Raw genomic sequence first — 13,742 nt, 5'->3', positions numbered from 1 at the left:
GAATTTGAGGGTACAGTGAGCTACAGTTGCACCACTGCACTCCAGCCTGTGTGACAGAGCTGTCTGAACAAAAAAGAATAAATTTTTTAAAAATGTCTTGAACTTGAATTATTATCCCATAGGATGATTATAGGGGAGCCTAAACATATTTTTTTTCTTTTTTCTAAAATTGTATTATGGAAAACTTTCAAATGCCAAGATACATTAAGACTACAATATTGTCTTTATCTACCAGCCTAGTAGGTCTATCAAGAAAAATGAGGTTAGCATGACATGATTTGTCCATATTATACCTATGTCACCTCCTAAGAATTGCTGTTTTTTTTTTTTAGTGACTTCTCCCAGTTTGCTATGTAATTTTTTTCTGGGGTTTTCTTGAGGATTGACATCAAGCTAACTGGTTTTTGTTTTTGTTTTTTGTGTGAGACGAGGTTTCTCTGTCACCCAGGTTGGAATGCAGTGACCTGATCTCACCTCACTGCAACCTTTGCCTCCCAGGGCTCAAGTGATCTTCCCACGTCAGCCTCCTGAGTAGCTGGGACCACAGGCAGGCACCACTGCTCCCGGATAATTTTTGTATTTTTGGTAGAGGCGGGGTTTCACCATGTTGCCCAGACTGGTCTCAAACTCCTGAGCTCAGATGATCCACCTGCCTTGGCCTCCCAAAGTGCTGGGATTACAGGTATGAGCCACCGCGCCTGGCCTGATCTGTATTTTTAAGAACCTTTTCCCATTTTCTAAAAATTGGAAAACTGCTTCATTTTTAGTTTATTTTTCTCATGCTTTCTGAAGGATTTCTGTGAGTGGTTCTACCATTATATTTTGGTGGCCTCTTGGCAGGAATGTGGTAGGGGTGGCATTAGGATAAGATTACATTTAAGATTTCTTGCAACCCTGAGATTCTGTGAGTGAACTGTATCCTGTTTCATATCTTGACATATTGTCCCAAACCAAATGCATGATCTTGGACACTGGGGGTACTAAAGAAAGTCTTACTAGTTTGTGGACATGTGGTCAGGCAAAAAATTCATTTATACTGCATGTTATTCCATTTCTATAAATATTTTTTTCTAGTGTAATATTAATTCCTCTGTTCAAAATGAACTGTTACTCTATAAACTTCTAGTTGGCTAGAATTGAAACGTTAAGGAAATTTAAGCTGGAAATATAAGCTGAGGTTGTTTGGATTTGTTAGTTTGGCTTCTCTTTAATAAGGTGTGTGTGTGTGTGTGTGTGTTATGAGGGTTGGTTGTGGAGGTGTTCAGGGTGCATGTGTGTGTGTGTCATGGGGGTTGGATGTGGAGGTGTTCAAGCCAAGTAAGGATTTTCTAAGATCATTTCCATTTTAGATGAGTAGAGCAGGAATTTTTTTTTTTTTTTTGAGACAGCATCTCCCGCTGTCACCCAGGCTGTAGTACAGAGGCACAGTCATGGCTCACTGGAGCCTTGACCTCCCTGGCTCAATCAATCCTCTCCCCCCTCAGCCTTCTAAGTAGCTGGGACTACAGGCATGCACTACCATACCTTGTTAATTTTTGTATTTTTTCTAGAGATGTGGTTTCACCATGTTGCCCAGGCTGGTCTCAAACTCCAGGGCTCAAGCGACCCGCATACCTCAGCCTCCCAAAGTGCTGAGATTACAGGTGTGAGCCACTGCGTCCAGCCTGGAGAACCTTTCAATGGCTGTCTTCATACTTCACTATGTAAATTCAGGAAGATAATTCAGTTCTTTCAGATTTCAGTTCTGTTTAATGGTTCTCGAACTCAATTTTAAGTTTCCTTTCTAGAAAGCATTTATATCAACAAACAACTGATTTATCAAAAATAAGCCAGAGGGTGATAGATTTCATGAATGAGACTGAAATGAATTCACCAAGCAAGAAAACATTATCTGATTTATTTAGTGTAATGTAGATAACCTGGGACTTGTTCATGACTCTTAGTCCTCATTTTACGGTTTGTAATAGGTAACCTTAGAACACAGGCAGGATCACATTAGGTCTGTAGGCAAGTGCCTAAGCTGCTGCACCAGGCACTCCTCCAGGATGTTCACATTTTACAGCAGCAAACTGAAGAGCAGCAGAATCATTTATGTTCATATTTTTTTCTGTCATTTGACTTAGTGTTGTTTTCCCCCAAAAGTAGCAGTATCTTGGAGAAGTAAACAATCCAGTTATAAATGAATAGTAAAAGTAAGTATTCAGATTTTCCCCTCAAATGAAAAATCGGCGGAACAGTCATTACCATTGCTTTAAAATGTTTTCCAGTGCTTGAAAAGTAATAGACTATTGAAGATAGAAGCAAGATATACCAATATGTTTCCTAATTGGTGGGAAATAGAAATGTGTTTAAGTAGATCAGTAGATCAGGCTTGTTCTATGATACCAAACAGTTAATAATTGTATTTTATTAGAAAAAAATTCTCATAGAGCGAAAAGAGCCCAGTTAGTCGGTCACTTACAGTAATACAAAATTAGCTACAAACAGAAATTGGGAATATATTTTAATAACAGAGTAAGTAAGTGCAAGCAGATTGTCTGATGGAATTCACATAAATCCTTCTTTATATTCGTGTTTGGCAGCCTTTCTTATAACAAGGACTTTTTTGGCTGGGCACGGTGCCTCATGCCTGTAATCCCAGCACTTTGGAAGGCCCAGGCGGGCAGATAATTTGAGGTCAGGAGTTTGAGACCAGCCTGGTCAACATGTTGAAACGCTGTCTCTGCTAAAAATACAAAAATTAGCCACACGTGGTGGTGCATGCCTGTAAACCCAGCTACTGGGGAGGCTGAGGCAGGAGAATCACTTGAAACCAGAGGCAGATTGCAGTGAGCTGAGATTGCCACTGTACTCCAGCCTGAATGACAGTGAGACTCCATTTCAAAACAAAAAATCAAAAACCCCAAGGACTTTTTTCACAAAGAAGTCTGCAGAATGAACACACACCATGCCAGCTAGTGGGTTTGGGTTCAGATTGAGCTTTTAACACTGTGAGATTTATTAGACAGCATTTACCAGGTTGTCTGCTCTTTGCTCATTGCTGGTGTAGGGGGTCCTTGTCTTCAAAGAATTTATACTGTGAGACCCCAAATTAATTCAGCCTTGCATTTTAATGGCTCATATATTGTGCTGAGTAGAGCAGGTTAACTAGTGCAGAATATGTTCACTTGTTTTTATTCTGTTCCTCCTTCAATGAAATGGAATATACTTTGAAGTTATTGACAGAGTCTTCTTAAGTTACTAAATTGACTTTTTTTAAAAAAAGAACGTATTTTTATTTCTTAAATTGTATGAATTACACTTTTTCTCATAGACCTCTTAGGTGCTTTTGTCCTCTATAACATCTGCTGCATGAGAAGACTAGTGAAAGCAGATTCCACATGCAGGGTTTACTATGGAATAGTTAACTCATTAGCTTATTTGTTTTAGGGTATAGTGGTCAGGTCACCAGGCTCAGAGAGAAGAACTCTAGGTGGGCTGTAGATTGCAGATATGTTACTAGTGGTACCCCTCCATGGCAGCTGTCCTCCATGGCAGGTGCTCAGGATGTTGGTATGTTGAAGAGCACACCAGCTGAGAGTGCAAATTTGTGGTTACTATTGAAAAAAGAACTGAGTTTCATCTATACAGAAGAAAAGTAGTACCTTTATTTCATATGGTCTTTGTCTGTACTCCTTCATTCTTTTTAGGGGCGAACATACTATAACTTAAATTTAGCAATATTATGGAAATATCCTAGAAAATTAATCTTTAAATGTTATTTTCTAGAAGAATGTAATGATTAATAAAGAAAAATTTAAAAACATACATGTTCATTCTAAGATTTTAGTGGCGGTAGAATGAGGAGGGCAAAACAATCTACACATACACATTCAGACTTTCATCATAGTAACAAATCAAAGAGCAAGGTATTTTGACATTTGTAATTCCTTAGTAGTGGAGATGCTCATGGAAGAACTTGACCTGGTGAGATAGCTGCATGATTCCTTATGTTTGTTTTTAGTTGGTAATTCCATTAACTACTCAAGATGACTTGGACAAAGCTGTGGAACTGCTGGATCGTAGTATTCATATGAAGAGCCTCAAGATATTACTTGTAATAAATGGAAGTACACAGGTATGATTTGGGATATTTTTTTCAGTAAGAATTATAGGACTTAGGCTTGTAAAAGTTAACATATGAAACATAATTATATTCTATAATCATTGCAATATTTTCATTATGATTAAATGTAAACTTAACATCCTTTAATTACTATACTTTAATATCCTTACTCCTCAAAAACCCCAGTCATAGAAATAAGTATAATATGTTGTACATACGAAGCTAATAGAAACTGACAACTTAGAATTATGTTAGAATTAAAATTTCAAAGAGTAGAGGATTTGATTAAGGCTCACAAACAATATAAAATGTTTTGTACTTGGCAGGGGAGAGGATTCTGTTTAAAGCCCCAAGGAGGAAGAATAGCATTAACTGTCTTTTCTCCTTTGTAGGCTACTCATTTAGAACCATTGCCATCACTAGAAGATTTGGATAATACAGTATTTGGAGCAGAGAGGAAAAAACGGCTATCTATAATAGGTAAACTAGTGTCTGAATTATGAAATGAATGATTTCTCAATTTCTTCTCCATCCTTTAATGTAGTGTGGCACCTAAACATATTCCTGATAAACAATATTTTATTTCTCTACTTCCTATAATTTAATTTAAATACACTCTAATATTTGACGTCCCTTGGAAATTCAAGTTTACAGGATTAGTAATCTCCAATTTAAATTCTTTATTTATATACTCAGGGTATTTTAATATTAACAAATTCAAATAAAACTTTAAAGAGGTTTTAGGCTGGGCGCGGTAGCTCATGCCTGTAATCCCAGCACTTTGGGAGGCCAAGGCGGGCAGATCACAAGGTCAAGAGATCGAGACCATCCTAGCCAACATGGTGAAACCCCATCTCTACTAAAATTACAAAAATTAGCTGGGCGTGGTGGTGCATGCCTGTAGTCCCAGCTACTCAGGAGGCTGAGGCAAGAGGATTGCTTGAACCCGGGAGGCGGAGGTTGCAGTGAGCCAAGATTGTGCCACTGCACTCCAGCCTGGCGACAAAGCAAGACTCCATCTCAAAAAAAAAAAAAAAAAAAAAAAAGTTTTAATTGTACAAATAGAATGGAGGAAAAAAATTAAAAGAAGTAATTATAATGTATTAAAATTAATAGACTGTAAAGTCACAAGCCTTTCTCTAGGGTTTTAGTGATTGCCAAGAATGCTCTCAAAATAAAGATACTCAGAATTTTTATATTATGCTTTATTATTACTTTATTAGTATTCATTTTCATTTGCCATTAATTTATTGTTATAATTAAGATTATGATATAAAGAAATAAAGATCTTGCATGCTGTAGTTTAAGGAGGCTTTATTCGTGCAACATGAGTTGGACACAGGTACTCTCAACTCCCCATTCTGTCTGTTCTTCAATTTGTATAAAACATTGATAATCTACATTTTTATTTGATAAAAGCATTACATTGTTTCAAAAAACTGCTGGTATAAATGTTCTTTGAGAGAGGGCAGTGAGTATGGCCATTAAAGATGGCATGAAAACATGTATGAGGGGCGGGTTTAAAAGAGAAAAGTTAAAGAGGAGGAAAAACAAATGTGGTTGGGAATCTAAAAAAGATTGGTAACAGAAGAGGATTGTTGATAATCAAAGAAAAAATTGTATTGGCATGTGAACCATCAAAAAAATAGACATTATTCATGTTCTCTTTTGGTCCCCAGAAGAAGCTATTTTATGACCATTCTCTTCTAAGTGTCTGTCTTAAATAAGTCCTACTTTGGGTTTCAGGAATGCAGAAATGCGAGCAGCAGAGGTGATACACAAGCAAAATACAAATGGCTTGTCTTTAGCATTCAGATATGTTTCGATATAGTTTTAAAATTTGGTGAAAGAACATTTGAAACACCCAAATTCAAATTCCAGCTCTCTGATGAACCTGAGACCAGTAAATGTGTCTTCATCTTTAAATCATGGGATTGTTGTAGCATTAAATTGAGAGAACACTTGTACATTTTACTTTTCAAACTAGAAAGCTTATTGTACATTTATACATTTTGTACATTGTACAAAGCTCAGATGTTCATTGTACATTTCTTTCTTTATGCCCATTTCTTATCACATTACAGTACTTGTCATTTTTTTAAAAATTGCTAATTCACTTTATTTTATTTATTTTTTGAGACAGAGTCTCACTCCGTCACCCAGGCTGGAGTACAGTGGCGCGGTCTCGGCTAACTGTAACCACTGCCTCCTGGGTTCAAGTGATTCTCCTGCCTCAGCCTCCTGAATAACTGAGATTACAGGCGTCCGCCACCATGCCTGGCTAATTTTTATATTTTTAGTAGAGATGGGGTTTCAGCTTGTTAGCCAGATTGGTCTCGAACTCCTGACCTCATGTGATCCACCCACCTTGGCCTCCCAGAGTGCTGGGATTACAGGCGTGAGCCACAGTGCCCAGCTCTAATTCACTTTAGTTGCATTGGACAAAACAAGCTAAATGTACTAGTTAAACTGACATTTTAAATATATTTTGAATTAAAATTACACTGAATACCTCAGTCTTATTCTAATAAATATTCTTGTTTGACGTCAGTGCCAGCATAAGAAGAAATTGGAAATCATAAAGTATAGAATTAGTGGTCTTTTATTGGCACTGCTTTAAACTTGGAATGGCTTTGCTAGATATGACCATTATCTATTTTTCTTATATGTTGGCAGTTATTGTTTTTAATTGTTTTTATAAAAGGGAAATGGAGGAAAAACTCCTTTAGGTTAGGAGTGTATGCTGATAAACAGGTCTCAACCAAGAGTGCGTTGGCATACGCATTACTGTGAAAAATGGGTTGTCAAATAAGGAGACAAAATTTTCATAGCTTTTTTTTTTTTTTTTTTTTTTTTTGGTCCTATCTCCTTTTAGTAATTGACTATATTGATCTTTTGTAAGCACGGGTATATGGAAGGAATAAAAATATTAGGGACCAGTATTATTGTGGCTACAGTTGTTATGAAGCCTAAATCAATCCTGACTCAAATTGAGCTCCTAATCATTTTACAGACAAGTGTAGACAGTACTCTCTTTTATGCACATGTCTTGGTAATAATTTTGCTCTCTTTTTCCTCCCTGTCTCACTAACAAATGCTTACATATACTCACAATGACTCCTTTACATAAGGCTAAAATGTTTTTTGCTTTAAATTGGACCAGAACTTAAATGCTCACATAGTTTAATTTCAAAAAACTATGAGGAAAGGTGAGACACTGTACTAATAAATATAGCATCATTTCCACAGAACCAAGTAAAATAAAGTGGGTTATTATCTCATAAGAAATGTGATTACTTAAATAAACTGTCTTAATGCCAGAAATCTATATTGTATTATCATCCTATCAGCAGTCAGAATACCATCCTACCTAGTGAGTATAAATGAATATTATGGTGAGGTTAATAATTATGATAGGGTGGGAATTTACAAAGGTTATAAAGCTATTTGAAGATTTACAAATGAATGTTCTGATAAGTTTTAATAAAAATTGAATTTTCTTTTGCTGAAATTATTAATGATATAATTCAGAAATATAGCCTATTTAAAACAAAACTTGATTCCCTTGCCTATAATTATAAATTACATTATTTTTCTTCCTTGAGGTCCTACTAGTAGAGATAGAAGTTCTCCTCCCCCAGGTTACATTCCAGATGAATTACACCAGGTTGCCCGGAATGGGTCATTCACTAGTATCAACAGTGAAGGAGAGTTCATTCCAGAGAGCATGGACCAAGTAAGCAAAAGTTTGATTTTTTAAATTTAATTTAAAGAGATGTTGTCAGGGTCAGTGTGATTTGGCAGGTTACTGGGTGTTTGTGTGTATTATCTCTTCTCTAATTACATATCTTCTTAACTGAACAAAATAGAAAAAATATAGGAAAATGCCCATTAATTTACATGTGCCTGTATAAAGAAAGCTGGAATACAGCTGGTTTTATATTGCTCAATAAGTGAATGAATGAGAGTGAGTGAATGATAATGCATTTGCTTTGTAATTTAACAGCCAGATTTTTTTTTAAACATTTGAAAGATAGAATGAAACTATAAATATTTACCTTTGTGAAACTGAGGTTTGTGAACTTTCTGAAACATTTAAAAAGTACTTCAATTTTATAGTATTAAAATGTTTTCATGGAGTTGCTGTTATTCCCTTAACATTGCATTGCATTGCATTATATGTTCACACTATTATAGTAGTTTACATTTTCTAATAATGTAATAGTCATAGTGTCATTAGTCTCAGTTTGGGTGGGGCCATTGTTCAGTTTTCAGTAAGCAAAATAGTGTGAAATATTGTAGCTTTTAATTAGTCAATAGTCTATAGAGAAAGAATATTTTTCTCTTAGGAAATTTTGAAGTCGTGGCTTGCTTACAAGGGACATTTGAAAATGAGTAACTCTGGAGAGTGACCATTATTGAGTATGGAATTGTTCTAAAATTGTGAGTGAGGGTTGCACAACTCTCAGTATTCTAAAAGCCTTGACTTGTATACTTTAAATGGGTGAATTTTATGTTACATGAAGTATGTCTAATTAAGGCAGGTTTTTTTTAATAAGCAACTTTTGGTTATATCAAATTGAATCATGGTGGAACTCCTTTTTTTCCTAGATGCTGGATCCATTATCTTTAAGCAGCCCTGAAAATTCTGGCTCAGGAAGTTGTCCATCACTTGATAGTCCTTTGGATGGGTAATGTTTATCGTCGTTTTTGGAGGGTTTGTTTGTTTATTTGAGACAGAGTTTTGCTGTCACCCAGGCTGGAGCGCAGTGGCGTGAATGCGGCTTACTGCAGCCTTGACCTCCTTGGCTCCATCAGTCCTCCCAATCTCTGACCCCCGAGGAACTAGGACCAAAGGCATTTGCTATTAATACCACATCTGGCTATTTTGTTTGTATTATTTGTAGAGATGGGGGTCTCACTTTGTTACCCAGGCTGATCTCGAACTCCTGGGCTCAAGCGAACCTCCTGCCTTGGCCTCCTAAAGCGCTTGGATTACACACATGAGCCACCATGCTCAGCTTATTGTAGTTTTTCTTTTTTAATAGATATGAGTAAATATTCATACAGATAGAATGTTGAATTATCAGTAACTTTTTTGTGCTACATTCAGAGGAATAGAATTAGTACTTGTGTATGATGACGGCAGATGAATTTTTGCAGTGTGGATAAATCCCTTTACCTCATGGGACTCAGTATCTTTGTTAGTTAAAAGGAAATCTGATTATAATAGTTTGAGTATTCCTGCTTGTCAAAATTGTGTGTTTGAAGGCAAATCAAATTTAGAATTTATGTACATTTACTTTTAAAACTGTGTTTATGAAAAGTGCTATCAACTTTTACATTAATATGTTTGGTTTTGGAAATTTCCTGAGTTATTTCACCTGTTCAGGATTATGTTCATTCTGGCACCAGATTAGAAATAATTTAAATTCTTGGAAATTGTAGCCCACTGTGTCACATTGGTACATGTAGGCAAAAATTTAAGTACTTTTGTGAAAAAGCTGTTCAGGAATATGAGCAGGATAAAGTTGCAAAATGTGAATTTTTTGTTACACGTGCTCCCCCTCCTGGTCTCAATAGGACAGTATTCTTGGTAATCCTCTCTGGAATTGCTTTATGAAAGCAAATTCTGAAAAAATAACTAATATTGCGTGGGAATGCACATTTAAGTTTCTTTTATCCATGTATATGAAATTTCTGTCTGTGTCAATGTCTATCTTAAGGTAGACATTTAAGAAATTCAGGGAAGTAGTGACGAAAAAGCTATATATTTGAGTACTTACCATTTGCAAAACACTATCCTGGATACCTTACTTATGTACACTTGAATAGTTGGAAATTATCTTTTTTGTTGATGCAGAAGGGTGATTTGCCAAGGTTACATAGTTAAGTGGCAGAGCTTGGATTGAAACACAGTGCTTAGAAACACCTAATGATTCCAAAATACGTCATTCTTCCACTGTACTGTAAGGTTAATTTTAAAAGTCATGCTCTTTGCCTACATGTACCAAGTAAGTGTAGTTTTTCTTTTTTAGGTATGCTAACCTTTCAAAGTGAGCTCCTTTACACAAACACATACAGAGAGGCACAGATAGATATAGATATTGCTCAAAGATTTTCTTTTTAATGTCTTACGTTCTTTCTGTAAACTTAATGTGACGTTTTTTCTTTATAGAGAGAGCTATCCAAAATCACGAATGCCTAGGGCTCAGAGCTACCCAGATAATCATCAGGAATTTTCAGGTTAGACTTTATGAATTCTAAATGTTTAAATGTTTATGTCATTGGATAATGTTTTGGCTGGGAGGGAGAGGGGGGATTTTTGAAAAGTCAAATAAAGATTTATAAATGTGCTTTTCATCATTAGAAATATTTAACTATTTTTTTAAATAAAAGATAACCATCTTATATGTCTTAACAGACTATGATAACCCTATCTTTGAGAAATTTGGAAAAGGAGGAACATATCCAAGAAGGTATCATGTTTCATATCATCATCAAGAGTATAATGATGGTAAGTTTCTAGCAATTAGACCACAAGAATAGTTAAAAAATCTCAACAACAAAAATAAATACAAAAAGTTTTTAAAACCTCATATTTGTGTAATACCATTAGAAAAATATGAGGAATTGTGTTATAACAAAAGTATAATGGGCATTTTGGCTTTATGTCAACTTATAAGACTTGGTTATCCCTTAAAAGAAAATGAATAATTTTTTGTTTTAAGAGACAAGGTTTTGTTGCCCAGGCGGGAGTGCTGTGGCATGATCTTAGCTCACTGTAACTTTAAATTCCTGGGCTCAAGTGATCTTCCTGCCTTGGCTTCCTGAGTTCAGGTGTGTGCCATTACAGGCATTTGCCATCACACCCAGCTAATTAAAAAATTTCTTTTGTAGAGACAGTGTCCCACCATGTTGCCCAGGCTGGTCTTGAAGTCTTGGGCTCAAGCAGTCCTCCTGCCTCACCCTCCCAAAGTGCTGGGATTACAGGTGTGAGCCACTGCACTTGGCCAAAAAGGAGTAATTTTCTTTCTTTCTTTTTTTTTTTTTTCTCCCCGACACAGAGTCTCACTCTGTTCTGTCACCCAGGCTGGAGTGCAGTGGCATGATCTCTGCTCACTGCACCCTCCACCTCCTGGGTTCAAGCGATTCTCACCTGGCTAATTTTTGTATTTTTAGTAGAGATGGGGTTTTGCCATGTTGGCCAGGCTGGTCTCAAAACTCCTGATCTCCAGTGATCCACTTGCCTTGGCCTCCCAAAGTGCTAGGATTACAGGCGTGAGCCACCGTGCCCGGCCTAATTTTTGTATTTTTAGTAGAGATGGGGTTTTGCCATGTTGCCCAGGCTGGTCTCGAACTCCTGGGCTCAAGTGATCTGCCTGCCTTGGCCTCCGAAAGTGCTGGGATTACAGGCATGAGCCACTGCACCCATCCAAAAGGAGTAACCTTTAAATGATATTAGAAAATTACTCTTTGATGATGAGATTGATACTTACATCATCCCTTTAAGAAAAAAAATTACTGGCCAGGTGCGGTGGCTCATGCCTGTAATCCCAGCACTTTGGGAGGCCGAGGCGGGTGGATCACCTGAGGTCAGGAGTATGAGACCAGCCTGGCCAACGTGATGAAACCCTGTCTCTACTAAAAATACAAAAAATTAGCTGGGCATGGTGGTGGGCACCTGTAATCCCAGCTACTTGGGAGGCTGAGACGGGAGAATCGCTTGAACCCTGGAGGCGGAGGTTGCAGTGAGCCGAGATTGTACCACTGCACTCCAGCCTGGGCAACAAGAGTGAAACTCCATCTGAAAAAGAAAAGAAAAAATTACTACCTGTGAACTTCTGCATCTTTGTTTTAGATTTTAAAATCATTATTGGAAATGAGAGTAAATTTTTTTTATCCTTTTTATCCAGAAGTGAGGAGGTTCCTTTTTATGATTTGTGTGTGTATGTTTGTGTGTGCACACTCATACATGTTTTATCATAAGAGATTATTTGAATTGGTATTCAGATCCTGTTTATTTTTTCCCACCCAATCATTCCTATTTGGGTTTCTTAGCCTAGTTACAGGACAAATTTCTATTCTCTGCATTACAAATTTTAAATACTTTAAAAGTATAACATATTAATAAAAGGTATAAGGTCATTCTCTTTTCATTTTTTAGGTCGTAAAACTTTTCCAAGAGCTAGAAGGACCCAGGGGACTAGCTTACGGTCTCCTGTGAGTTTCAGTCCTACTGATCATTCCTTAAGCACTAGTAGTGGAAGCAGTATCTTTACCCCAGAGTATGATGATAGTCGAATAAGAAGAAGGGGAAGTGACATAGACAATCCTACTTTGACCGTAATGGACATCAGCCCACCCAGCCGTTGTAAGTAATAGAACTTGGTATAGTGAAATGTAGAGCAGAACCTTTGCAGAATTTTATATTATTAAAAGGAATAAATACTAAGTGAGTTTTTGGGGTCAGATGAACTACTCAAAAAAGGTAATAATGGTGTTTCTAAAAGGTGGTTGGAATGTCAGGTATAAGCATGGTATCACTGCTAATTACTTTAGTTCTTCACTTGTATTAGGAAAATTATTACCAACTAGTCATTCTTTATCCATGCATTCCACATATCCTTGTTGAATGCCTACCACTGAGATTTCAAACATAATCTCCAAGACGTAATCTAATGGGATAGATGATATATGGAGAAATAATTATTGTATAGCATTTAAATGTGAGTAGAAATCACCAGCTGAGGAGCTAATGTGCAAGAGGCCATAACATCATCTAAAAATGGGGAATAGTTCAATTTTTGGCTGATGTGGGAGTATCTTACTTGAAATAGTGGGAATAGGCCTACAGTGGTAACTCAGGCTGGATTGCAAAGCATTCAGACCTTACTGTGTAAGCAGTGCATACAAAGATTCATGTTCAAAGATGTTTATTGCAGCACTATTTGCATACTCTGAATTCCTTTTTGTGTGCTAGTGTGTCATAGTTTACTTTTATATCCATGTTGACCCCATGCTATATTGCTGTTATTTTTGCTTTAGACAGCTATCTTTTGAAGTGATTAAAAATAAGAGAAAAATGTCTTTTTTATATATCTTCAGTCTATTCATTTTTATAGATCTTTGTATATATCCAAAATCTGTATAAACAAAGACAGATCCAAGATCTATTGGGTATCAAATTCCTTCTGCCTGAAAAACTGCATTTTAACCTTTCTTGTAATATAGGCGTGCTGGTAATGAGTTCATTCTGCTTTTGTTTGTTTGAAAAAAGTCTATTTCTCCTTCATTTTTGAAACAGGATCTCACTCTGTCACTCAGGCTGTGGTGCAATCTCAACTCATTGCAACCTCTGCCTTCTGGGCTCAAGCAATCCTCCCACTTCAAACTCCCAAGTATCTGGCACTACAGGCATGCACCACCATGCCCAGATAATTTTTGTATTTTTTGTAGAGAGTGGGTTTTGCTGTGTTGCCCAGGCTGGTCTTGAACTGTTGGGCTTAAGCTGATTCACCTGCCTTAACCTCCCAAAGTGCTGGGATTACAGGTGTGAGCCACTGCACCTGGCCTTTCTAGCACTTTAAAGCTATTGTCCCATTGTCTTCTGGCTTATATACTTCCTGAAGAGAAA

General features: G+C 36.7%; 1 protein-coding gene and 1 long non-coding RNA gene across 2 annotated transcripts in view; one reads left to right on the top strand and one right to left on the bottom strand.

Moving 5' to 3' along the window:
* LOC107973761 (uncharacterized) overlaps positions 1–13,742 on the bottom strand; it is a 73,270-nt gene that overhangs the window by 33,334 nt on the left and 26,194 nt on the right. The gene's annotated exons all lie outside the window — the stretch shown is intronic.
* MAP3K2 (mitogen-activated protein kinase kinase kinase 2) overlaps positions 1–13,742 on the top strand; it is an 89,007-nt gene that overhangs the window by 53,500 nt on the left and 21,765 nt on the right. The window contains exons 6-12 of the mRNA XM_016949683.4: positions 4,004–4,117; positions 4,498–4,585; positions 7,711–7,841; positions 8,717–8,796; positions 10,284–10,351; positions 10,530–10,622; positions 12,273–12,479. Of these exons, the coding sequence (XP_016805172.1) occupies positions 4,004–4,117; positions 4,498–4,585; positions 7,711–7,841; positions 8,717–8,796; positions 10,284–10,351; positions 10,530–10,622; positions 12,273–12,479 (781 nt within the window). The remainder of the gene's footprint in view (positions 1–4,003; positions 4,118–4,497; positions 4,586–7,710; positions 7,842–8,716; positions 8,797–10,283; positions 10,352–10,529; positions 10,623–12,272; positions 12,480–13,742) is intronic.

This window comes from Pan troglodytes, chromosome 13, assembly GCF_028858775.2.
Source record: "Pan troglodytes isolate AG18354 chromosome 13, NHGRI_mPanTro3-v2.0_pri, whole genome shotgun sequence".
In the NCBI taxonomy this organism is placed as follows: Eukaryota; Metazoa; Chordata; class Mammalia; order Primates; family Hominidae; genus Pan; species Pan troglodytes.
This window is presented reverse-complemented; position numbering and strand designations above follow the sequence as displayed.